General features: G+C 39.7%; 1 protein-coding gene across 1 annotated transcript in view; it reads left to right on the top strand.

The window, feature by feature from the left end:
* si:dkey-225n22.4 (collagen alpha-1(XXI) chain) overlaps positions 1–23,919 on the top strand; it is a 105,970-nt gene that overhangs the window by 60,143 nt on the left and 21,908 nt on the right. Inside the window, exons 19-22 of the mRNA XM_032504384.1 lie at positions 3,110–3,163; positions 12,327–12,380; positions 21,158–21,211; positions 23,595–23,648. Coding sequence (XP_032360275.1) covers positions 3,110–3,163; positions 12,327–12,380; positions 21,158–21,211; positions 23,595–23,648 — 216 coding nt within the window. The remainder of the gene's footprint in view (positions 1–3,109; positions 3,164–12,326; positions 12,381–21,157; positions 21,212–23,594; positions 23,649–23,919) is intronic.

The following is a 23,919-nucleotide window of genomic DNA, read 5'->3' as shown; positions in this document are numbered from 1 at the left end:
TTGGAAGGCCTGCAGAGCACTGACATTTGTTTTAGATTAACCAATTAAAACATATTTCAAGACTATACACGCAGACAAAGAAATGTAAATGGACTGTTCTTACATTACACTTTTCTAGTTTCAACGACTACTCAAAGCGCTTTTACATCGTACAGGAACCATTCAGCATTCATGCACATTCATCCACTGTGGCCGAGGCCGCCATACAAGGTGCCACCTGCTCATCAGATAGACACTCACAGACATTCACACTCCGATGGTGCAGCATTGGGGGCAACTCAATTCAGTGTCTTGCCCAAGGACACTTTGACTGCAGGGACAGGGATTGAACCAGTTATCTTAGTTATTTTGCCTACTTGTCAAAACCTATTAGGACATGGTCCTGTTTTAATCCATACTGTGAAATTTAAGGATTTTTTTTTTATCAAGTTAATTAAATAATCTAATTTAATTTAATTAAATTGTAAGTGGCCCCCAGTGGTTAGAAAGCGGTCATAACGTTGAAGCAAATTAACATCTGGCACTCTATTTTCTGAATCAAGGACAGATCACAGTCATGTGCAATCTGCCCAGTGTGTCAGGGCCAGTGCCAAATGCACTTTTGGTACTATCGTGGCCTTGGATCTTGGTTGTTGGATGATGGGATCAGAAAGAATACATTATCATACATAATAGCTGGCTGTGTTAGAGGCTCTGACTATCATGTCCAGTCACATTCACCACATGTGTTCTCTCTCCGCCATAATGCACAGACAGTTTGGGAATCATGTGGAGAGTTTTCCTCAGAGGAGACATATGGTTCTGTGGGACCTGCAGAGTTTCACATATGAATATAGATTTTTTACATTTTTTTTTTAACCTTTGTTTAACCAGGAAGGTCCCGTTGAGGTTAAAAACCTCTTTTCCCTATTCAAGGGAGTCCTGGCCAGCAGGCAGACAAAAACACAATCAATTACATTTTAAAAGTTATACAACACAGATAGTTAAAAACATTTACAATGTAAACAGGTCATTTCAGGTTCTCTCAATCTGGATTTAAAAGCATTTAAGGAAATAAATTCAGATAATTTCAAGTCTTTTTGCAAAGAGTTCCATGCAGAAGGAGCAGAGTAGACAAAAGCCCTTTTTCCCAGATTTGTACGGGCAAATGGAAAAAAGAGCAGCAAGTGATCATCTGATCGCAATGAATAGGAACCAACACTTCTCCATGTGATTAAACTACTGATGTAGGATGGCAACAGACCTAGCACGGCCTTATAGATAAAACTATGCCAATGCCCTGATCTCCTGTTCAACAGTGATGGCCATCCCACTCTGGAATACAATACAATACATGACTACATTTAAGTTGAATTCACAAGATCTGAAAATCATCATGTGTTCTGTGCTGTCTGTTTTATTACCATAAACACACAGTTTATTTTGACTTAATCCCACATACACCGTCCCTCTGCCAGATATATCAGATGAGCACCAATAGGAACCAGTAGTATCAGTAGGAGCCAGTAGACTTGGGGGTTATTGGGACAATAAAATAAATAAATATTTACATTACAGTATAAGAGCCATTTGCAATCATTGATCACATTCTTCAATAACCAAATTGTATTTTAATGCATCAACATTGTCCCCAGTGTCTGCTCAGCCAGAGCAGCTCTGGTCACCTGACCTGGTTAGGACATGACCCCCCCCAAAAAAACAACTTAAAAACTACAACATTAAATAGATGGCTTAAATATACTTCTGACCAAAGTTGGGGTTAGTGAAGATTTGTGATTCCACAAAAGCCGGAGAAAATATAATGGTGTGTATGTTGGGACACCACAACAACATACATATATATGTTGTATGACACACATGTATATACTGGGAATATCATGTAACTTAACAAATGGATGGCTGGCAGTACCAGAATATATTTTACAGCTTGTTATACATGTGTATCACCGCGGTACACACTGGAACACGTTCACATACCACTTGCGTCGTAAGACTTTCCACAAACATAGTTAACCAGTAAATAGGTCTTAAAGGAAAACCAAAGAGTGGATTTTGGCATCTTGTGTGTTGTGGCTTAAAATGTGTTTGTTTGCTGCTGTTCACTTTTGATTTAACAAGCTCCCGCCTCACTGCAAGATCTCTGACCACAAGACTCGCCTGGTGTTCATGCGTCAGTATCACTGGCACAGATAAACTCACGACACGCCATATCCAAACCATTCCCTTAGATGCTAGTAGCACAGATGAATTAAGTTTCCCTGTGTACATGCAGTATGATACAATAAGAAGGATTCCCAAGTAAACGAGCAAAAGTACAACCTTTGTAATGCAGTGTAGGAATCCAAACCACTGCTGTCCACTGTACAAGTATGTTTTTGTACAGTGTACACTTGTTAAAACCACCGCCTTTAACATTAGAAAACACAAATATTGCATTATGTTTTAAATTTAAAATGAGAAATGGTCACAATTAGAGACTGCACAAGCTTAAAAAAGCTGGGAATTGGAGCCAACCCAGGTGTCCCTCACATGCTTTTTACTGACCCAATGTCTTTAAAAGAAATTGTTGCACACATTTCAAATTTGCAAAATAGTCAAATTAACAATTATGTTCTCTCATTGCAACAGACTGACTTTTGTTTAGATTACAGTAGATTAGCTACCCTAACCCTATTGATAAGCTTTTTCACAGATCTGAGTTAAACTGGACTTTCATTAATTTTTACACTAAAAGTAACATTTTTAGTCACTTGTGTTTTTTATGGTGTCCCTGTAACTTAAGGGGGAAGAAATGTGGTTCATCTGTGATTCATGGGCTATTCCAAATGTTATGCAACTAAATTAAAGACTAACCTTTTTTTAATTTCAATGATTAGACGTGTTTTTCACCATTTAAAAAATATGAATATCATAGAAACTCTGTATCAGCTAACATTTTCATATCCGTGCATCCCTAGTTTTAATCTTATGCTCTATTCAGTTGTGTATTCTTTCACAGGACTATGGGAATAAGTGATACTGATCAAATACTGTAAGACCAACGCTATCCTGCGGAACTCATCACATCACTGTAAAGTAAAGGGTACGGGCGTGTGTTTTGTGTCCTCAGGGAGAGAAGGGAGTCAGTGGTGCTGCTGGAGCTGCTGGAGCTCATGGCGCCCCGGTGAGTTGATACTGATTACATAATGCTGCATGAAGGGATTGTACAATGTAAACGTGTGATATCTGTCAATTGTTGAAGGCTTCAGGTTTTTGATATTATTCAAAACTAAAACACTTATGTGTAATGAATATGCAGCAATTACAAGTCAGAAACAAATTATGATGACAGATCAATGTATTAATATAGGCTGTTAGAGCATAATTCACTCAGTATTATAGCTCCTGATGAATGCAGGGGCAGACTGCTTACAAAACACAATTCCTGTTAACTCAGCATTCTGTAGATGTAACAAGCAACTGGTTTTTAAATGGCCCCATAGAGATTTCAAGGAAAGAGTAATCAGGACATAAACATGAGAGCACGGATTCATTGTCACTTTACACAGTGTTGGGTGCTAGTAAACTCACCGCCCCACACACACACACACACACACACACACACACACACACACACCCACACACACACACACACACACACACACACACACACACGCACACACGCACACACACACAGGCAAGGGCAATGAGCAGTCAGGCTTCATTAACTGAAAGAAAGAAATTAATTAATTTTCTAATGTTCTATTTTTTGCAGTCCACGCTTTCTTATTAGGTCTTTATGTCTAACAAACTATCAATACAAAACAATTCAGTTAAACCTAATAGAAAAAAAATCTGTGACCCTATTTTTCATACAACAAGGATGTATCTGGATATCCTGTGATGTTTGTTTTAAAATCCACATTTATCATAACTGTGGCCATGAGACACCATTTGAATTGCTGACAGATTAAAGGGGCTGTACAACTATTTCAAATCATAATTGAATGAATGGTATACCATGTTTATGCACTCTTAATATTCACACTTTTACATCTTGTGTCTGTAAGTGTCAGACTGGTTAACTCATTGCTGCCGCAAGCCCCAACCACAGACTTTATAGAAGGTAGTGTCTGAAGCAAAGCACTCCTACAGATGTGCACAAACACACAAACTAGGGGACTGGATTTTTCTGTCTTTTCCAATTTCACAGCTTTCAGTACTGATATTCAGACACCCAGTTTGTCTGGATGTACAGTAGGTTGCACACGCTGTACAAAATACAGTGGACACCCATGTTTACGTGTGCATGTGAACACACACGGACCTTCATAGGTCCACAGTAGCAGACAGCATCGCGTGCAGAGCAGCTCCCCACTGCATCCCAAAACACAACCCTCCCTTCCTAATCAAGCTGATGTTTGCATGGAATGCTGGGGAACAAAAACTGTGAAGGCAGGTTTTATGATTGTAAATTGTTTTACTATATGACATTGTCCCACTTGTTATGGCCTTGTTACAGAGGCTGCATTAAACTGTCTCTATGTTCATTTCAGTGTGTTTGATCATCAAACGTGAACACAACCAGGCAAACAATGCCTACAAATAGTCTCAAATGCATCCCTACATGAAGGATGATGAGCAAAACTGAAATGATCTAAAAACAAATTGTTATACTGTATTATAATATGGATTTGTTGCCTCTCTACAAGCTGGGTTAGAGCTGATGTCCTTAACCCTTGTGATGTCTTCACGTCAACCGTGCAATTTATTGTTTTTCTGGGTCAAAATTTTAATTACATTTTCAAAGTTTCGGTCGTCTTTTTCCAAACTGAAAAGGGTTTTTGTCACTTGTTCCAATGTTTCTGTCCAATTTTTGGCGCCTTTTGACGTTTTTGAGGGCATATCCCCCCCACGTTTTTGAAGCGTTTGCGGACGTTTTTGTCACTTTTTTTCAACATTCTTTCATAACAAATAGTTTTTGAATGCTATAAAATTGAATAAAACATCAAATTTTAAAGAAAGCAGTGGGCTGATGATCATTTATTTTACTTGTGAAGAGCGTTTTGTGGATCAATCCACTTTATTTTCCTGAAATATTTTTGCAAGAAACCCACTTTTCTTTTATTAAATGGGTCAAATTTGACCCAAGGACAACACAAGGGTTTAATATCAGAGGATGGCCAGACACATTTACTGTCTGGCATACTATATGGAATGATATGATGGCAAGGGATGCTCAGACGTATCTACAGTATATCTATTTGTATCTATACCAATCCCACCCTTTTATTTTTACTTTTTTAGAAACAAAGCTAGGGGCTTTTTGTGTGCTACATTTTGTGCTAAACTAGGCTTAACATGTCCTATCTTTGGCCTAAATCCACAGAGGCATTGATAAATGACAGCTATAAGCCCAGTCATCCCTCAGTGTGCCAGGCTGAGGGAGGAACAAAGCAGCAATATACGTACAAGAGCTCCAGTACACACCTGTAATGCCCAGATTGACTCAATCTTGATTTTGTTCAAACTTCTTTTGGCAAACAAGGTGTGCACCGCCGCTATGGGGTCTTCTAATCTGGTTTTAGATTAGATGAAAAAAAGGTGAAGGCAATTTATTGAAATGTCAGACTAGAGGCTCAGTCACATTAGCATTTCAAACGGTCACTGTGTTTGAAATCACTCCCTTGTTCACTCATCCACTCCCTATAAGGTAGACAATCAAAAGTTTACTTTAAATCCAGCAGTGCATTGAGGACACTACTTTTTTCATTCCATCTAGGGTTTTTTTTAAGGGCACTATAGCCTTCAAAAATTCACTCTCAGAATTCAGATATTAAAATAAAATGCTGTCTGGTTAATGCACCAATGCATTAAATATAAATAGGGAGGGGCTTCATCACTGTGACACTGTAAGCGAAAGAGACAATGTTTATTAATTTTGATCGCATCATGAAAACCTGTGGATCCACTCGTAGAGGTGAAGTAAATGTGCCATATTATGCAAAATTTGCCTAACTCTAAGTGAACTTATTTGCCATTCCCCAATTTCCAACTTTCTGGACAGTGCTGCCCTTTAAAGGAATAAGGCCGACAGCAGTGTAGAAAAACTATTCAAAGCTTTCACTTAAGTAAGAGTAACAATACTTTTTGTAATGCATTCAAAATTATACTGAACTAAAAGTACAAAAGTGTCAAAATATACTCAAAGTACGGAAAATAAAAGTACTCATTATGCAGAATGGCCCATTTCGTTATATTACTAAATTATAATTCATCACTTTTTATCAGTGTTGTTTTTGATCAGTGTTGAATTTTGATTTATTAACTTGTGTACATGTCACAATTTTTGAAAGTGACGATTTTATGACATGCCATGACACTGGGCTGCTCTGGGGGACACAACAACGGGGAAATGAACCGCCACACGCCGGTGACAACAACAGGACGGACCACCACACACGGGACACGATCCCTGGACACAGGGACACGAGTGAAAGTCCTGTTGTTTGACTCATCCAACTCATGCAACACCCCAACCAACCTCCCTGCACGGATTTTGGACTTTTTGATACTACTTGCTACCATAATCCTTTTGTGATCATTGAAATGCATTAATTCAAAATTCGTAATTGACACATGAAAAATACAACATTAACGTGACCTGTACATGAATCAATATTCAATAACATGACCATTCCACAAACTGCCATGAGACTGGGCTGCAATATTTGTCTCTGAGATGTTGTCAAGTAGAAGTATAAAGGAGCATAAAATAGAAATACTTAGAAATGTACTAAGTTACATTCCACCACTAGAGACCCAGACAGTCCCAATAGAAGGAAGATACCATATTGATTTTATAATTCAGCAGTTGGTATAACTTACGATCTGGTTAGCGACCAAGCTACACAATTTGTTAAACACCTCATAAAGCTACGAGCACCTCCATTTTTATGCAAGAACATGAGAACCCTTCTCATTGCCACTTTAAATAAGCTTGTTTCAAGTTTAATAACATCAATCAATCAACATTTATTTATATAGCACTTTACAGTAACCAGCAGGTATCCAAAGTGCTTCACATCAGAAACCAAGAGTAAAACAACATATCGCACAATAAAAGAATGAAACATAGAAAACAGTCAAATCAGAAAAGGTCACATAGAAACAGGAGAGGGAACTTGTCACACCACTGCTACGTATTATTAAAAGTAAACGTGCTGTATTTATATAGCGCTTTTCTAGTCTTAACAACTGCTCAAAGCGCTTTTACATCTACAGGAAACATTCACCATTCGCACACATTCACACACTGTGGCCGGGGCTGCCGTACAAGGTGCCACCTGCTCATCAGATAAACATTCACACACATTCACACTCCGATGCGCAGCACCGGGGGCAACTCGGGGTTCAGTGTCTTGCCCAAGGACACTTCGACAATGACTGCAGGGGCGGGGATCGAACCACCAACCTTCCAACTGGCAGGCAACCGTTCTACCACTGAGCCACAGCCGCCCCAAAGCTGTTCTAAACAGAGAGGTTTTGGGTTTCAACCCAAAAAAGAGCTTCATCTTTAACTGTCCTAATATCAGGGGGTTACTTGTTCCAGAGTCTCGGGGCAGGAACCACAAAAGCCTGATCACAGGAACATGGTACCAATCTTAGCCACATTTAACAATGGTGTGCCAAATGGTGTATCAAATGGTGTGCCAAATGGAAACTGGAATTCAGAAAAGCTTGTAAGCAGCAAAAAATGTTACGCTTTTAAAGCTTGTTAGACGGACTTTACAACATATAGGACTCAATATTTTGGGCTTGGTTGGGTTCTGTTGTTTGAATTGTTTTAGACTTGAGGACATTTGGTGTCACTGTCACTGTACAGTATTTTCCTATGACATTGGGCTGGAATTGATCTGGTCTCTCAGTTTGTCTGTCGCCCTACCCTCTCCTGTTCTGCCCTCTGCTCACCTCAGGGTGAAGGTATGACACTGTCTCGATAAAGACAGATCATATATCCCCATGCTGATGAGAGATGGATGACTAAGACGAATGTTATGATGCAGGGCCCGCGTCACTCTAATGGGAATTATTTGTTATCACCCTGATCGGTGCTCATGTTTTCTCCAGAGAAATGGATGCATCTCATACTTCAATCACTATCACCATCAAATACAAAAATTTGATCTCCAAAAAAGGGAAAAAAATCACTATCACCACCTATCAAACCTTCTCTTTGGAACCTAAAAAGCCACAGACCTTGAATCAGTGTTAATAGTTTAGTTTTAATCACAGTCAATCCACACTAAAGTCTAAAGTCACACTACTAGTCTCCACATCACCTTGCGCCATGATCTGACAAGGCAATTGAATTTAATTAAAATTGTCTGTTAGGCTTTTCTGAGATTGAAATGTGACACTGACTGATATCTTTGACAAACAGACTCAGAGAGGAAGACAGAGTGCACAGGAAGTTGTTGTGATGTGAGAAAAAGCCCTGATGTTGTTACTGAGGTAAAGCCACCGTGTCAGACACCCACTGATATCCGGATCTAGCAGACTACTTTGAATCCAGAGCATATCACTTATTTTACTTTATCGCACATACACACACACCGCAAGCCTATCTGTAGTGGAATCATCAGTGCCGGTTCACATAGTCTGAATCCAAAGCCCTTTGATCTATTCCAGTATGATCTATTTGGATTTGTATGACAGGGAGGAAGCCACTTTTCCAAAGCCTTTAACTGTTCCTAGATCATAATCTCACATCTATTAGCTGATGCATTACATGACAGGACACAGCATAATGTAACCCCTATTCATATTTACTTAATGAACTTATATCAGTACCATCTCCTGTGTTTAAAGACAGTTTCCAAATTATGGGAATCTACTTGCCAAGACACAAAAATAGCAAAGACACTTTTCTTACATTGGTGCACATTATGTGGATATTCCCATCAATCAGTTTGAGGAGGATTTCATATTTGAAAAGAAAGATATTAAAAGAAACACCAGCATTTAAAAAAAAACATTTAGATATTGCCGAAAATTGTTTTTAAATCATTTAAAAGAACATGCTATAAACAGTGACAGAAACAATGCCACACTGTTTGGTTCCATGTCTGTCCATCAGCCTGGTTTTACAGCCCACTCAGTTGCCTCAGTTTTCAGAAGTATCTTACATCTAATATTAGTTCTTGAAATAGTGCATGTGCATATTAATTGTCTGTTGGCTAGACAATGGTAACTGTAGGATGATGGACCTTAAACAGACAATTCGTTCTTTGGCTACTTGGGGGAAGCATAACAACAGTTGATATGCCAAACGTGTTAGCAAACAGCTTATTTACACATACAGGAGACACAGAGCTACATTAGTATTCATTTGGAGTTGTGTTTCCGGCCACCTGGCAAATACAACGGCCAAAAATTTCCACCTTCCTTTTTTGCTCGGTTTTGGGTTCCACCAACTCCTGAGGGAAATCTCTTTAGCGGCTAAATGCTCCTCTATGTTCACCAGCTAATCTAGTGATTTTAATTGAAAACAGCTGCAGGTGGAAATTAGTTTAATGAGAGAATAGATAACAGTAGAGTCTTCATTAGTAGGTCGATCATGAGGTGAGATTGTTTTGTCAACTGCTGTTTCCGAGGTTAAAGTGGCTATTTGTAGTTTCTATGCAATAATCGTGGGGGGGCTCAACGGTCTCCTCAGAGAGTAAGAGATTGGCATGGTGTGTGGATTTAAACTCTGCAGTCTCAACTCAGAACTGGCAGAAGATTTGCTAAAAATCTCAAACACAAACAATAAATACCCATTTTAAATTACTTCAGTATAAGTGGATAATGAGAAGTTATGTAACACCAACTCAGTTAAATAAATTCAGCCCCAATAATCCTGATACAAGCTACAAATATGGTAGAAAGGGCACATTCTATCACTGCCTATGGGACTGCCCACAAATCCCGGCTTTTTGGAGTGAAGTGATGGATATGATTTTACATGTCACAGGTATAATGCTATCATTAGACGCCAAACTGTGCATCTTTGGCATTTTTCCTGTGAATCACAATCTCAGTAAGGCAAACAAATCTATGATTACTTTCTGCATCTTACAAGCTAAATATACCATAGCTAAATCTTGGAAATCCACAAACAAACCAAGTGTTAATGTCTGGCTTACAGGACTGTCAGACTGTTTTGCACTAGAATAACTCACATTTACGTTAAAGGGTAAATATCTCGTCTTTGACAATGTGTGGAGATCTTTTATGGTGTTCTTAGAGGGGAGGAGAGCTTTGGAGGCATGTTCTCCGTGTATATCAATCATCAACAAATGAGTATTGCAATGTTTTTAGTTTATGTCTGCTAGTCTTTGCTAAGTTGTATTTGAAGTGCTTTTCTCATCAGGTCATATCCGGGATAGGTAACTTTTGGACCACAGGTGAATCTTAAGGGTATTTATGTTAATCTACTGTGCCAACCATTGCATGTTACAGCCCTGTCATGTTTATGTTTATTTTATTGATGATGAGCCTTACTGTGTCAGTTCTGATATGAGCTTGTATTATTTATTGAAGTGTGATTATCTTCTAAAATGAATAAACACACTTGTTGAAAGTAGCTGTAACTTTCAATTTGTGTTGATTCCCCTGGCTCCTTTTGACAACCACATCGCTCAATCCAAAGTTATTTTATGAATGAAATAATCATTACATACCTAAGGACCAATTGGGAGTCGGTGTTTAATCGTTTACAATCCCGGAACTGTCTCCATTTGTTGAAAGCTTGCCTGACTGTGACTTGAGTGTGACTCAGGTTTAGCCAGTTGTCTTTAACTTTCCTTTTTATCTTTTAGTTGCTCTTCCTTTATTTCCTTTTTTTGTGATAGCCCTGCCCCAGTATCAGCCATAACTACAGCAGATAACTTATGAAATTAAATTAAAATACAATTTGGCCTAAATAAAGACATCTGCTATCTTTTACCTGCATAGTCACTAACACAGGCTTTTTCGGTGTTATGCCAAAATCTGTGACCCATCAGAATGTGGGCTCTGTAGCGCCGTCTACTTGCTGTAAAATATTTTGTGACTTCGCAGGAAAAATCAGACCAGTGCAAAGGCATTAATAAAAACAATAAAAATATCTTTTTTTTTACTGTTTCGTTTTCTGTTACAGGTAATTTATGATCATCGGATGCAACATTACACAGTTTTAGAAACATTTAAAAGTTACATATAGTCAGTGTAAGATTAAGATAGGATAATAACGATAAGGTCGCCTCACCAGGTCTCACAGGCACTTATCCCAGTTCCCCCAGACAAAAACAACTTTGGTCAGAAATGTTTTTTTATACATATACTAAGATTCCATCACATATTTCAAAAAGGCATGCAAACAGCTCCTTCTTAACAGTTACACTTGCACGCATTAATCAATTCGTTTATGTATTATCCAAGCCTTGTTTGCACTGTCCGTATTTATCTAGCCCAGCTGATGTCTTGTATAAATGTCTTTGTCCTTATGTAACTGTATTGTTTTCAGTTGTCGAAATTTATTTTTCTATATCGATGTCTTGTATTATTGTCTGTCTTGACGTGCTGTACCCATGTTTTATGTTTCTGCAGAACAGGAACCTGCTGAAAACCAGTTTTTAAACTGAGTCAGGCCCGTTTTTATATTGTAATAAAATGTTACTTTTTCTAACTTTCCTGTATAGTAAATATATATGAAATACTAGTGCTCAGAATAACTAAAAGGTTGTAAATCTGCAGTACAGTTTCAGACATCTCCTGCTACCTTTTACCTGCATACTCACTAACACAGGCTTTTCCGGTGTTACGCCAAAATAAATCTACAGTAAAGTGTCATGGCAACTGAGCAAACATAATTAGGAAGACTGGGTTAAATGGTTAAACGCTCCAGAACAAGCGAGTTGGTGGACCTTGGGTAAGATGCCAATCATAGCTATATGCTTCCAGTGTAGACAGTGTGTCTCCAGCAGATGTTCAATGACTGGACCTAGGTGTAAACACACATGGTCACCGAGACCACTGAATGTTTCATGGTCTATCAATGTTGTTGTCGAATGAGGAGTGTTGCATACCACAGCATTTTACAGCATCTTACAGTGCAATTAAATATTCAGAATAAAGTACATGTAACTGGGCTGAAAACTTGACACAACATCACATCATTTTTGTCAAACCTCCTGGCGTAGCTAGTCCAAAGGGACATCAGGTAAAATGTGATCTGACTGATAGGAACTTGTCAGAATGATTGAATGGTGAATTAAATTCATTCCCTTTAGTTGTTTATTTTCTGTTCTTGAATGTATTTTTAGGGCGAGAGAGGCTTGCCAGGGCCACAAGGACCACCTGGACTAACTGGAACTCTGGTTGGTACAACATCATCACTCTTAAGTTTTCTTCAACATGCTGACATGACTCAGGGATGATTCCCTGTATTGGTTTCTCAATTGTTTCAGCCAACACAACTGCTGCATGGGTTCACATCACCTGTTACTCTAGTGAGGAGAAGTCACGACTACAAGTATATGATGTTATATTGCAGCATCTGTTTATAAATAGAAAACCCATAACAGTTTTAAACCTACACTTTATTGTCAATAATGTGCATTTGTCTAGTGCCATCTAGTGGTCAGGTTTCCTTCCCAAATGCGTAGACTTGGCTGGCGTTAGAACAGATGGAGGAATTCCACACAAAGAAACATAGCATCATTTGGGTAAAAAAAAATAGATTTAGTTTGTGTCATTAATAAATCGGGGGTTGGGCCAGTGGTGGTTCCTGGTTGATTTTAGTGCCCCACTCCGCCCCTAGTGTTTATAACTCTATGAAAGCCCACTTAGTGCAGCAAGTGGCCATATGTGCAAAGGTGTTAAAATGAAGCAAGGCTTGAACTTTTCTTTCAATGTCTCTCTTTAACCCTTGTGTTGTCCTCCTGGGCCAAAATATTTGACATTTTCAACGCATTGTTTATTTTTTTGATTTTACTACCACTAGTTTTACACTACTTTTTGGAATCCATGGTCAATAACCCTCATTTGTTTAGAATTATACCTAATATTTGAGTTTAAAAAAGTAGAAATTAGGAATTATTTTGACTAATAGTGGTTGTGTTGAGTGGATGAGTTTGGTCCGGATGCTGATTTTAAACCATTTCAATTTACACCCGAAATTTAATGAAAGTGATTCATCGTATTTGCAAAGAGCGTTGCATAGAATCCATCCTTTTTTGTGGTAATTTGGTTAAAAAGGATGCCATATTTCTGATAGACATTTTTTAAAGGGGTCAAATTTGACCCAAAGACAACACAAGGGTTAAAAAAAAATCATACAATTACTTCTGTCACATTTTGTGTATACAACCGAATGAACACCATGACATAGGGAAAAGCTGTCAGAAAGTTTTTGCCATTACTTGCATCTGCACAATTCTTTGTTAAGGCCTAAAAAGATAGAACACTTGAAAAGAGAGATTGGGGAGGCAGTGGAATGCAGCGAGAAGAAGGCTATGATGGCAGGCTTTTTGCCTCACCTTCGCGTGTGACCATTTGAAACAGCCATAAGCACTTTGGCTCTTAGACACGGGCTATTAAGTCTATTAAGGACATTCTGCGACCTAGTTCGTTTCAAGCATATTGAGGCCTTTACTCCTGCACAGTGAAGCTCTTTGGAGGAAGGTAGGACATGTCTCACAGTAGTGCAGCACATAGGGAATTTGGTATTTCAAATTGGGAGAAAACCGTAAAAGAATCCCTTGTCCAAAACAAATATTCAGTAAATAAAGGCTATTGATTATTGTCCCAATTGGCAGTGGAAGTCAAATTTTTTACCTTGTCCAAGAAACCTAGAAGGGGCCCATACAGTCAGCTCACAAAGGCTTGCCACGACTGATCCTGCATTCCTACTTGGCGCACATTTAAAGGACAGTTCCAGTTGATTTCAACACGTAGCTCTGTTGTTTGTAAATGTGGAGTGCTGTCAGTAGAGAGACAAATGAAACCAATCGGTGCTGCCTACACCGTGTTATCCTCCTGCTAGAGTTAGTACCCAACAGGCTTAAACAGGGCAAGTTTTAAACATGTTTTTAGCCTCTTAACATGTTCAAAATTTAATTACAAGTGCCTACCCATGTGCAGTGATTTCGTCGGAGTGAACACAGTGAATCTGACTGCTGTAAATGTGATAGAACTGCATGAAAGTTGTGCTAATTCAGCTGTGTTTAGGTCCTGTGTTGATACTGCAAGGAGTGCTTCAGGACCGTCTACAAACTCCAACACAGAAATGAGATACAAATATGTTTTCAAAAATTGGCATATGCTTATTTTTTAAAAGTAAGTGCTGTATGGGCACCCAGATAGCTCAGTGGGTTGAGCGGGTGCCCATGTACAGAGGCTTGCTCCTCGACGCAGCGGGCCCGGGTTCGAATCCAGCCTGTGGCCCCTTTGCTGCATGTCAACCCCCCTCTCTCCCCCTTTCATACACTTCTGTCTGCCTATCTAATAAAGGGGAAACCCCCCCCCAAGAAAAAGTGTTGTAGTACAACTAGCAGGAGATACGTTATATTTGAGGTACATTTGCAGACAATACCTTAACATCATCATTAATTCGGCTCAGTGGTAGAGTGGTTGCCTGTCGGAAGGTTGGTGGTTCAATCCCTGGCCCTGCAGTCCCATGCCGAAGTGTCCTTAGGCACAACACTGAACCCCGATGCTGTGTATCGGAGTATAAATAGTGTGTAAGTGTTTATCTGATGAGCCTTGTGCCTTGTAGACGGTCCTTAAGCGCTTTAACTGCCGTCCCAACACAGGAACTAAACAAAGCTGAATTAGCACAACTTTCATGCATTTCTGACACATCTACTGCAGTCAGATTCACTGTGTTCACTCAGAGTGTTTACACATGGGTAGACACTTTAAATGACATTTTTAGAGGCTAAAATGTTAACATGTTTAAAACTTGCCCTGTTTAAGCCTGTTGGGTGCTAACTCTAGCAGGAGGATAACACGGTGTAGGCAGCACCGATTGGTTTTGTTTTTCTCTCTACTGACAGCACTGTACACACAGAGCTACGTGTTGGAATTCTCCTTTAATCCTTATGGGATCGAAACATATCCAAATGGTCACCTTCAAGTAAGTAACAGGGTCCACCTGTTTTCACATTTGTCTTTGAGCAACGTAGTCTGATCTCCTAGACTACGATTCACATTACTGTCTCTGCAGTGGGCTCATAATGAGATCATTAATTTAGCCCAGGCGCCATATGAGACCATTCGATTTACTTTGCAATGCCATTAAGGCGGTGAGTGGCTGTTAATTTAGAACTAGAAGTCAGATGAGTTTGTGTGGGTTTGCGGCTGTACACACAGTCAGGGCACCCCCCTCTGGTAAACAAGATTACACACGGTCAGATGCAATTACAGCAGAGCACTGTGAATACACAGACCTCCATGGTGATCCTTGGACAATGTGTCTGTATCTCTGCCGCCCTCTCGTGGTCAAAGTGTGACATTGCAGATAGATGAGAGAACATTGAATGGAAAGGCATTTACTTTAACATACATTACAGTGCTCATATTATGCTTTTTGGTTTTCTCCTGCCATATATCTTTTTTGTGCATGTAATAGGTTTACAAAAGGAAAAAGCCCAAAGTCCCCCCCAAAGGCACTTACCATCTCTAACAGAAAACACTGTTCACACACTGCTCCAAACAGCTCTATTGTAGTCCGGCCTTTACTTCCGTGACGAACATGTGTCACTTTGTAACACATGCTATAATGTTTCCTAGCTGCACTCCCTCATAATCTCCTTCTTTTTGCTCTCCTAGCTACTGGGCATGTGCAACTGTGTGCAAGTGCATGTGCAAGTGTGATGCCTCACTCTGAAGCTAAAACAGAAAGCTCAGCACACAGGGTGAAAAGAGGAGCTGTGGCAATGTGCAGTTGAAAATTAAACCAAGTAAACCTATTCTGATATAACCTCTAAATTTAAAGATGAACTGAACTGGAATTTGAGTAATGGTGATATAACAGATGTATTTTATTTCTTCTCATTGGTACAATTATTAAAATGGTTGAATTTGTTAAAAGGGATAAAATGGTAAGTGCTGTTGTTGCGTCGCCATGTCAGTGACGCCACTATGTCACTGGCATGGTAAGCTACTCCGTGGCTAACTAGCACTAGCAGCGCAGCCATAACAACAGCATACAAAGAGTCTGAGACTAGCGGACATTTGCTGAGAAAATGGAAACCAAGAAGTCTGGGGGGGGGGGGTCATACCGTATTGCCCCTAGCTGCAGTAATGAATTCTATAGGGCTAAGGCAGCTGGGGTTATGACACATTTCCACAGGCTACCTTTGACAAGGAAACCAGTCCTCAACTCATGGCTAGCAGCTAGCTGACTTAAAACGGGCTAGCCCTCCGACAGCCCCTGGATTTCGAGTCTGTAGCATTTTTTAGCGACAGACTATTTAGAGAGTTGTACTTTTGATGCAACAGGGTCACTGGTGAGGGTTCCAACAGACTGAAAGCAGAGGCCTGCAGGCTCCAGCACAGGGCAGACTGATAGACCACCGGCAAGTAACCCCCCGATGCTACCTGCCCCAGACAGGGCGCTGAAACGCTCACGGCAGGCAGAGGACAGAGAGGGAGCTATGGTAACCTGTTGTATATAATAATATCAAGACTACTATGCAAAGGGCTGGATGTAAAGTTGTTGTCACATACACAAAACACGAACATATTCACTTACAAAAATAAAGCCCAACATATAGGCTTTATAGTGTTCAACCAAACTGAGACTGACACACGCAACACCAAGCTAGATATCAAACAATCCAACCGAGGGAAAGGGCTAGCAGCTAAATACGATGGCAGCACTCTTATGACAAACTCCACAAGCTAGCACTCAGACCATAGACTGTAGAAATAAACCCAGACTCTGACGATATCACAGATCGATAATAATGCGTTTACTAGCCGCTAACTAAACCACAGAATCCAACGTCCCTCTCGACTCACCCTGAAGCGAGCTGATATTCACCTTCTCAGGGCAGATTGTTGATGCAGAAACAGCTGCTATTTCCTTAATTAAAAAAAATCTGCCAACTCTGCACTAGCCTAAAGTAAAGTAAACGGCAAAACTCGTGAATCCTCCTATAGTCAGACTGGGGCAACTCTCCTACATGCAGCTAATAAGCGATCCCATTGGATTAATTCGCCAAATTACATTGTCCAGTTATCTGTCGCTATTTTCTTAAACAAACATGACCTCAACCACGTTTTTCCATTTTCTCTAAATGCACACAATATAAGCAGTCTATTTCCTAAAATGTATAATGTGCTTGAATACAATAAAGGAGAGTGCATGACAGCAAGCTGCGCCCACACACACACACCGGTCACTGTCACTCCCCCCCCAAATGATCCTGTATCTCAGTGGAGCCTGAAACTGATCGTCCTCCATGTGGTGGTAGTCAGACACTACAGGCCTGTCCCTCATAGGCTCAAATGCGTAACCTGTACCGTTGCCTGTATACCTTCGCAAGTCCTACCATGCCAGTGATGTCATCAAAATTGTCAGCGTTCTAATAGTAACAAACACAATTTTTGTGTTGCTAGAAAAAAACTATATTGTTTTGTTAAATAAAATTTTTAGTGTAATTTATTTTAAATTATCATAACCAACAAGTTATCAACGTTGATTTTTTCAATTCAGTTTGTGTTTAAAGGACACATTTGGATGGCCATGGGTTAACATATAAAACCTGATTTGTATATTTTCTCTATATTGATCCAACGTGAATATGATACTCATTTGGATTGAAAATTTATTTAAATTTGATTTTTTTTTTTGAGTGCATTTGGCTCAAATTTTCTCTTTGGCACATAAAGCCTTGATAAAAACAACAGTTAAAAGCTGGTACACCCTGCTGCGAAGATCTAAGTGCACAGAGGTCACCTTTTCACTAGTCTACCCTTCACGTTCCACTTCCAGGATTGCTCCGATACTGAAGGACATTCTGCCGTCTCCATGTATTTTCCATTTCTTTCCACTTTCTTTGTGTTTTAAATCCGGTGGATTTCTGAGGACTGTGGTTACCTGGTCCTCAGATCTCTGCAGGGTAAATCCAGACAGCTAGCTAGACTATCTGTCCAATCTGAGTTTTTGCAGCGGCTCTGTGTGAATTTTACCTCGGCCTGATTGGTTTAAAAAAAAATGCCATTAAACCAGCAGGTTTTCCTCCCATCCCCGAAAGCTATGTGGAGCAGCCAGACTCTCCTTCAGCGCGCCTTGGAGGAGGGTCTGGCAAAGTGAGACTACCTTTCCACAACCACAAGCTTCATATATTTGTCTTCAACCCCCTCTTTCTATTCCTGTCAGTAGAACAGAACACTGCTATAACATTATGCCTGCAGTGTCTCTGACTTATCTGACACCCATTAAGACACAGCCATATAGAGTCAGGAGGAGGAAGTAGGATGAGCTACCCCTTGTATCTAGGCAACCACAATTAATAACCATACATATACAGTATGTAAAACTAATTGTTAGCTGACCCAGCCAACACCAATCAAGTTAGGCCTTTCATATGTACATACTCATGGTTAACAGACATGACGTTGTATTGTATTGTAAATTGTGTCTTTTTGCTTTGACTTATGTATTTTATTCTCCTATATTGTTTTAATCAACGTGTTTCCACAGCAAACTATTAAGTTTAAAAAGGAATTGTGTTAACCTACAAATTGAAAGGGCGTAAAATATTCAGATGCAAATTTCCATGCTTAAATTTCAACCCTTAATCTTTGAAACCTTTCAAAGTTTCTAAATTACATGTGTATTATTATATATGTTACATGTGACCAATAACGTCTGTATAGACCTGGTTCGACCCAATGTGAACCCCAGGCTGAGCCATCAATTACGTCAACATGGACAACACAAACCTTCATATCAATTCAATATCAGTAAAATATAAATCAATACATTGCAATCAAATACCTTCAAGAAACCAGACCCTCTGAATACACTGATGCAATAAATAAAATTAATCTTTAAATACATCTTACTAAGACATTTTTGAAAAAATAAATGATACCAACATAATTGACCTTTCGCCAAACTCCTCCCCCAAACAGTGGTGTCACGATTAAAGACTGGAGAGGAGGCTTTTAAAGAGCAAAACTTATTATATCGTATTTTCCGGACTATAAGTCACACTTTTTTCATAATTTGGCTGGTCTTGCAATTTACAGTTAGGTAAATTGACTTAAATATCAGAAGATATATTGACTTATGTATGAAAATATATATATTTTACCATGTTTTTAAATGTTAATTAATACTGAAAACATTACAGCCACGAGAGGGCGCTCTAGGTTTGTGACAAGTATATGCTGCTCCTAAAGACAACTGAAAAAAGAAAAATTTTGCAGATTACAAACTGCAGGTAGTAAAAATATGCGGCTGAAGACGGTAATCGAGCAGCAGAAAGAAAGTTTGGAGTGAGTCAGAAACTTGTGAGGGACTGGCGAAAAGGTTACTCTTACTGCAATGAAGAAAACAACCAAACTAATCGCGGGCTGAAAGCAAGATGGCCCGAGCTGGAAGACGGGTCCACAGATGGTGCTTGAACAAGAATGAGTTACGTCTTCACGCCCTGGTAGTTGTTCTGTGTGCATACCGGACACCTACCGTATTCAGCCTGTTGGTCCTTGTGCTAAATGTCTGTTCTTGGTCTTGCGACTTATAGTCCAGTGCAACTTATATATGTGTTTTTCCTCTTCATGCCGCATTTTTTGACGGATGTGACTTACATTCCGGAACGACGTAAAGTCCGGAAAATACAGTATTTATTAACAAAATAACACTAAAAACATACTCAAACAAAATACAAAAAAATAATTCAAACTAAGGCAAAATACTCTCAAACAAACCAATAAATTTGGCAAAAAACTGGCACATACCACCTGTACCGGTGGGTAGAGGGTGAGCCAAACTAAAGAAAAAACAAAACACTTGAATGTGGAAAATATCATACCATGTATGGATTGCTGACATTCCTAGTTATATTTTTATATAAATATATATATATATATATATACAGTATATATATATATATATATATATATATATATGATTAAATGTATGTGTACGTACATGTGCTTACACAACCTCAAGCACCAAAATAATATAAAAATTGCTGCAAAAACTGTTTTACCTATTGTTCTACACTTTTGGATTACCCAGCCCCTCCCAGAAAGGACCTTATGAGGCAAACCTGCATAAACAGGAAAGAAAGAAAGAATTTGCAGAATTAAAAGAATTTGCAGTGTTAAATTTGCCACCGTTATAATGTGGTCATGTGGTGTGTGGCATGTGGGAATGGAAAGCCTGGCAGGTTTATTCAACGGAAGGTTGATGAAAGGCCTTCAGCTGGGATTCACACCTGGTTTGAATTAGGTGAAGACCTCTATTTAGTGTGTGGGTGCCTTTTGTCTTACTGTAATAGAGTTTTTGAGGATGATCCTTATATAATATTGGGATGTGCATACACTACTGAAACACATATTTGTATGTGTGATTTAGAATTGGGATTGATTGGTATTCATATTAGGGGCATTCTAGGAGCTGAATCAACAAAAGAAACAACACATTTTGGGCAACATTAATACATTGATAATGATACTCAGATTTTTATGATTTTGCTTTTTTATTAATAAGTCATGTTACCTTTTTTGCTCTCATAGTCAAACAGATTCCTGGAAAGTATATTTATTTGTGTGTGTTTTTCTCTGGGGAAGGCATGTGGGAAGATAGAGCTGGGCTCTTGATACAGCAGAATGCTCTGTTGAATATGCAAACTGGTGTGTGTTTGCGTGCGCAAAACGTGTGCGTGCATGAATTTGTGTGTGTGTGTGTGTGTGTGTGTGTGTGTGTGTGTGAGCGTGTGTGCCTGAGCCATCTCATTTCTCCCCCAGTGCCTCCTGACTAAGCCGTCACGCACTCACGTCACATTCAGCCCAAAGCATCGTTCCTGTCTCTTTCATCTCATATTCTCTCTCCCTCTCATTCCTTTCCTCCCTTGTCCCTTTCCTGCCCTCCCTCTCCTTTCCCTTCTCTCCCCCAATATTTCTCTCCATCCAGGGAACCCAGGGCCCCCGGGGACTGCCCGGAGAGATTGGCCAAGATGGTCCCAAGGTCTGTGCGTTGAACGTTATAATTAGTTATTATGCTAATGTCCTGCTGCTCCCCAGCCGCTCGGCTGTTCTGAGCCTGTTCTAATGCTCACCCTCCCTCCCTGTTATGTTGATGTTCCCGCAGAGAGAACTGCATTTTGCTGAGAGGGAGGCAACTGTTTCGAAATATGTGATAAATGCTATTCTGCCAAGGACAAGGCTTCATATTTGGACTGGTTGATGTGTGTACACTATATTTCTCAGTTCAAGTTTGACTCTTTTAGACATTTATGCAAAGTGAGGTTAACAGTATTTTACATAAGTAGGGGGTTAGTTAGAGATTTAAAGGGTACTCCAGTGATTCCTTATTGCCATCTTTTGTAAAGTCGGGGGATTTGCAAGAGACAAGTGTACAAGAACAGTCAAAATCAGAGAAGCAGAGACTGTAATATCCTGACTTTTAGCCCCCAAAAACTGCAAAAATACCGAGTAGACTAATCCTTATCTGTATAGTCAGTGGAGTGCCCCTTTTCTGCAAAGACTTGCACAAGGGGCATTTTCACATTTCCCTGACCTTGAAATGCAGATTCCCTGTCCCTTTGGAATTTGTATAATCAGGGCACCGCATGCATGACAGAAGGATGACAGGAGAGTGAGTGAACGATCAGAGTTGCATGCATGTAGACGTGAACATGTGGTCTTTGATAGAGTGCTGAGAACGAGTGCTTGCAGGAAAGGGCACCTGACAATTTAGTAAATTGATCAGTCCGTAAACAAACATAAATAAATAGATAACACTTCTGATTTTACACACTCTAACACATGTTCGGGAACCACCCCCTTAGGCAGTGCTTAAAGTGCTCATATTGTGCGTTTTGGCTTTTCCCTTTCTTTTTTGTGCATGTTATTGGTTTACAAAGGGAAAAGCCCAGGCCCCCCCCACAGAGACTTACCATCTCCAACAGAAAACACCGTTCACAAACCGCTCCAAACAGCTCTATTGTAGTCCAGCCTTTACTTCTGTAATGAACGTGCGTCCCTTTGTAACACACGTTATAATGCTCACCTGGCTGCTAGCAACCAAAATATGGTGTTTTTTGCTCTGTACTACACTCAGTATTTTAACTTGGCCTATTTTATTCTATTGCGTTACTGTATTTTGCGTATTTAATGGTGTCTTTATGTTTTCTCGTACGTCTTTGCTTTGTCTTGGCGATGTCATCGTTGCAAATGACAATTGGTTCTCAATCGGCCTTACCTGGTTAATTAGAGGTTTAATAATAAATAAATAAAGTAGCAATTTTGCTTTATCATCAATGCGCATATTGATTTTGCGAGTGCTATTGAAGGTGGACACTAGCCAGGGAACCAGACAAATCTGCAATTTTTATTTTTTTTATTTTTTCTGGCAGATATGTCTGGTCCCCCTCAAGTTCAGACAGATTTTGAGCCAGCCAGGCCCTGGTTGGCCAATACACAACGTTTATCTCATATGGGGGAGGCTTGCAGAGCCTTCATGACCTGAGGAAAATTTGTGATGACGTCATTTTTGACCTGTGCACCCTCACGTCGGGGACACTATGGCGAGCATTGACCTAGTTTTGTAAAGAGGAGAGTGCCATTGAGGCATTTCTGAAAACTACCAAGATAGTTGCAGCTAAAGTGAAACTTTCTGTTATCATTTTTAAACTCTGACTGCGAAATACGGTAACACTCATTCAAATACCCATTGATGCTATAAATCCAAGCTCACGCAAAGTCTGCACCCTGTAGTCTATTTACATCATCAATCGTTCCGGCCAGTGGCCCTTTGCTGCATGTCATCCCCCAACCCCCCGCCCCTTTCATGTCTTCACCTGTCATGTCAAATAAAGGCCTACAATGCCCAAAAAAATCGAAAAAAAATAAAGAAAAGAAAAAGATAGGCGTTTTTAAACGAAAACATAGTGGTGTGGATGCAGCCTAATTGCATGATTCACAAAAAAAACTAAAAATGCAAATAACGCACTTCTGCTTTTATAATGTCCTTCTAAACCTCTCTGTCTGAAATGATACAGCAGATCATTTCCGTTTTCACGATGCGCCGCTTGCATCCCTTGTGTGACTGGCACAGCTGTTTAACAACGAAGACACCAGCAATGTGACTGGCTAATAGCACAGTGATTAATCACACTGCTGTGATTCTACTTGCATGCTGCCCTCTGCACAGCATGCAACCACACTCTGATACGCTCTCACTGATCTGTGTGCTGGTATTTGTATGTAATGTTTTAAATAGAGCCATATGATTTGTGTTTATGAATTATTGTATTTAACAGAAGGCCCCCAAAGTATTGTCAGACAAATGTGGTGTTGTGTGTGTGTGTGTGTGTGGGTGTGTGTGTGTGTCTGTGTGTTTTATTTAGGGGACGTCTGGAGACCCAGGGGTCACAGGTCCTATTGGTCCACCAGGCCAGAAGGTGAGTACAGCCGGAGATTATCGTCTAGGTTATCATTTTTTCCTTTAACCTCCGTCTTCACTGCTTTCTAATGCAGCATCCCCCTCTTTTTTTGGAAGGTCTTCCTATCTGCATCTGTAGGCTGTATTGTGTGTAATGCATATTTTATTATTCTACATTAGATAATTGTAGGCATTTACATCATACCTAGTGTTGCTAGATGATTGTTTTAATGACCAAAATGTCTGGTTTGTGAGGACAAATAATAGTTAGAGTGAGGACAAACAGTAGT

This window comes from Etheostoma spectabile, chromosome 22, assembly GCF_008692095.1.
Source record: "Etheostoma spectabile isolate EspeVRDwgs_2016 chromosome 22, UIUC_Espe_1.0, whole genome shotgun sequence".
NCBI lineage: Eukaryota > Metazoa > Chordata > Actinopteri > Perciformes > Percidae > Etheostoma > Etheostoma spectabile.
The sequence above is the reverse complement of the archived record's forward strand: the minus strand, read 5'-3'. Positions and strand labels throughout refer to the sequence as shown.